Source organism: Chiloscyllium plagiosum, chromosome 2, assembly GCF_004010195.1.
Source record: "Chiloscyllium plagiosum isolate BGI_BamShark_2017 chromosome 2, ASM401019v2, whole genome shotgun sequence".
Lineage (NCBI taxonomy): Eukaryota > Metazoa > Chordata > Chondrichthyes > Orectolobiformes > Hemiscylliidae > Chiloscyllium > Chiloscyllium plagiosum.
Window position 1 is genome coordinate 26043359 of NC_057711.1, and position 3818 is coordinate 26047176.

Below are 3818 nucleotides of genomic sequence, written 5' to 3' on the forward strand. Positions count from 1 at the left end.
GCACCCCACCCCCAGACAGAGGCGACACCTCACCTCCTCGGACAGAGGGACTGAGTTAGGTCTTACATTCACCAAGGAGTCCCGCTGTGAGCTGGTGAAGTGTAGTCACCGTGTGCGAGTCTTGAGGGTATCCTTTGAATCCTCATGTTGTTAAATTGCCCAGAGGCAGTGCCTTCAATCCCCTGACGGCTGCTGGAGACATTCCCGTGCGCCTGCTTCTTGACTTTGCGACAGCTCCGGCTGCTGGGGGCTGTGAAACTCAGTCCTCACCTACCCCCCCAGCCAAGTCCCGTGTTTAACACATCACAGCACGGAGCGAGTGTAAACCTGACAGCCTCACCGTGAGCACGCTTGGTGCCGCTAGCATTGGCTGAAAGCGGCTCCCCGCGATTCCAATCGAGTGTGGAAGGCAGCCAAATATCAAGGTTACGTCCACCCATTGCAAACAAGGTCTCCAGGGGCCATATACAGAAATATAGCAAGCCTCTGCAGGAATGGGCTGGTTGTGCGTGTGTGTGTGGGAGGTGGGTGGGCGTAGTTTGAGTAAATACAGACTGACCATTCTCTACATTCCGCCCAAGGTCTGCGGGACAATTGCAAAGTCGAACTCACCAGCCTACAATTGTGCAGTGAGGTGTAAAGTACAATGGAGTGAAACCCTTGCGCGCGTCAATGTTTCCAACCTGTGACTGGCTTCGCCCGCACAAACTGACCCAGGCAGTCCTTTGGAAAGGGCGCGTTTGAGGAGACAGTGCCAGTTAACCGAAGGCTCGCACTAAGGGATCACACATGGCCTGTAATTTATCAACAACACTTAGAAGTGTGGTCTCAGAGAGAATCCTTTCTCCACACCCAAACCCGTTTTACACTGAAACCCAGGTACCCTGAACTGCTTTCAAAAGAAATGGAAATTAAAATCATATATTGAAGAGCCAAAACGGTGTTTCAAATATATGTGGGTGGGGGCAAGAAAACCCTCAAAAGTCACGGTAGCCGACACCACACTATCTGTGAACTTGTTAACTTTTCCGCTGTATTTCTTTGGGAATATTTGGTGAATTGTTAACTAAGCTGTTAATTAAAAACAGGGGGGGAAAGCTCCTGATTGTGAAATAAAGGGTCAAAGCGGAGGTCTCTGCAGCAGCCGAAGCGACCGGGTCACGGCATTGTAACAGTTGGAAGTTGTTGCTTACCAAAGGTGTCCTTTAAATGTCCCCAGTGAACTTTGACAGCTCCCTTTCTGGATAGCCATGGCGCCTCTGCTGAACTGCGACCCAGGAAATGTACGGAGCTGCACCAATGTGTGCAGCAGCAGCAGCCCCTGGGCAGGCTGCCCCCCCCCCCCCCCCGGTTGCCCTCTCGCGATACAGACGGGGGCTTATATTAAGCTGTGACCGGCTGCGGACGTCCATTTGGTCCGCTGCTGATCCGCCGGGAGTTCCGCTGTTTGTCAGTGGCCGCGCTCTGCACTTCTCTCCTCGCTTTGCTGAAGCCTCCTTCCCCAGGGCGGCCGGATGGGTGACTACGCGATCAGCTTCATCAAGGACTTTCTGGCCGGAGGGGTTGCTGCTGCCATCTCCAAGACAGCGGTGGCCCCTATCGAGAGGGTGAAACTGCTGCTGCAGGTAAAAGGGGGGGCCGGGACAAATGGCTGCACCAGAAGAGACCCCCCTTGCCAGACCCTGAAGCCCAGAATCCCAGTTTAGAAAGCGTACACCCAGTTCGCAGCCCCCAACTCAGCCCCTCGTCCCACTCCCCAGCCCCGAGACCCAGTCCCTAGTCCCAACCCCAGACTCTGCCCCCAGTCCGCAGCCCAATTTCAGTCCCCAGGCCCCAATCCAGCCCCAGTCCCACTCCCCAGCCCCAGACCCTGGCCCTGTGCTAGCCCCTAGACCCAGCCCCTAGTCCCAGTTCCCAGCCCCCTAGCCCCAATCCCAGTCCCCAGCTCCAACCCCAATCCCAGCTCCCAGCCCCCAGTCTCAGCCGCCAGCCCCAGTCCCCAACCCCAGCAATCGCCCAGTCTCCAGCCCCTAGAACCGGTCCAAGCCCCAGCCTCAGCCCGTTTCCCACCCCCAGTTCCACTCCCAGCCCCCGCAGCACATGGAGCTTGTCAGAAACGCGACGGGAGTGAGTCAGATAGCGGACTGGAAGCACTGGGCCAACTGCGAACACCAGCACCGCCTCCTATAAAAAGCAGCCTCGGGTCACATTGCCATCTCTGATTCTAAAAACAGAATCTGGAAAAGAATCCACTGAGGCAGTCACTTAAAGAGCACTTCAGCTGGAGGGGTGCAGGGGAGATTGCCCAGAGTTGCCGGCTGTCCAGTTCGGTCTCGCTGGACAGACTGAGCCTGGAGGTGTTGTAAACCAGATCCGAAAGTGTTGGCTGGCTTGGTCCGAGCTGGAGAACCAGAGGAGTTGTTGTTTATACATTTGACCGTCATTGGGATCTCAGTAACAAGGCATTGCACCCACTGTCAGTATCTTTATCATTCCTTAAATGACGGTTGATAAAAAAAATCAGTTTGCATCAGTCGTTCAAAGAACCCTTTCGCATGTGCTGAGAACTGGAACCGTCGAACTGGGATATTAAGGAATCAAGATAGTCATCAAGAAACCCAAACAGGAAAGTGGCCATTAGAAAATGAGCAACTTGCCGTAGAGAGAGGTGGAGGCAACCAGCAGAGCTGCATGGAAAGGGAACTGAGGGAGAATGGACAAGGAGGGTATGGTGACAGATTAAAGTGAGGAAAGATGAGGAGACTCCAGTGCAGCTTAAACATAAGGGTGGACTGAACAATTTCCAAACCAGTTCAATTAATTAAAAACCAAACACAACTCCTCTGGTGGATCGGAATCTGAAATAACTGCGCAGAGACCCGGTATCCTTCACCAAGTCACTCTTTGTTCACATGTGCACAGTACATGGGCTCTGACAAGGCAGCTCAGAGCTCGTCCCTAGAATGATGAGGTTCTCTGAGTCACCTGTTTTCTTTTTGGTGAACATTTTAATTTGCCAGAGTTAGAAATGTCATCAGATACTTTAAAAAAGTTACCAAATGCAGGCTAAATCCCAGCCAACTAAACTGATGTTGAGTAATAAGTCATTGCCAGAAATCACTTGCACCCATCAAGGTACATTAAAATATGGATTCTACAGATTTTCGATTGCCAGAATAGGATGATACAAAGATGGAAATGTGTTGCTGGAAAAGCGCAGCAGGTCAGGCAGCATCTAGGGAACAGGAGAATCGACGTTTCGGGCATTAGCCCTTCTTCAGCCTTTCCTGAAGAAGGGCTAATGCCCGAAACGTCGATTCTCCTGTTCCCTAGATGCTGCCTGACCTGCTGCGCTTTTCCAGCAACACATTTCCATCTCTGATCTCCAGCATCTGCAGACCTCACTTTCTCCTCTAGGATGATACAAAGGCCAACTTTTATCTTTTATAAAGAGAAGATTAACAACATGCTGCAAATAAAGTATCCAGCTGTAGAATTAATTTCTCCTTCATGTAATAACATGGAGAAGGTATTATCTTATGATAATAAAGCTAATTCCATCAATTTAATATTAGGAAAGACAAGAATATTATTTAAGCATTGCTGGCCATCTCAGTCGTAGTAAGCTGTGAGTCGCCTGTTTTTTTTTGGATGTCTGACACATTTTTTTTACCCCACACTACCACCTAACTGTGGTAGTGCTTATTTTTTTCCCCAGCACCCATGTTGTGTGTGTGCAGGTGTGAGACACAGTGAGAGACACAAGGTGCACAAATCTTTATTCAATTTCCACCACCAGGAAGATAGGAAAACACCCG

The 3818-nt window shown here is 50.9% G+C and overlaps 1 protein-coding gene across 1 annotated transcript in view; it reads left to right on the forward strand.

Annotated features, from left to right (window-relative positions):
* The first annotated feature begins 1407 nt into the window (after window positions 1–1407).
* Window positions 1408–3818, forward strand: part of slc25a4 (solute carrier family 25 member 4) — an 11850-nt gene continuing 9439 nt past the window's right edge. The window contains exon 1 of the mRNA XM_043705838.1: window positions 1408–1625. Within this exon, the coding sequence (XP_043561773.1) occupies window positions 1515–1625 (111 nt within the window). The 5' untranslated portion in view covers window positions 1408–1514. The remainder of the gene's footprint in view (window positions 1626–3818) is intronic.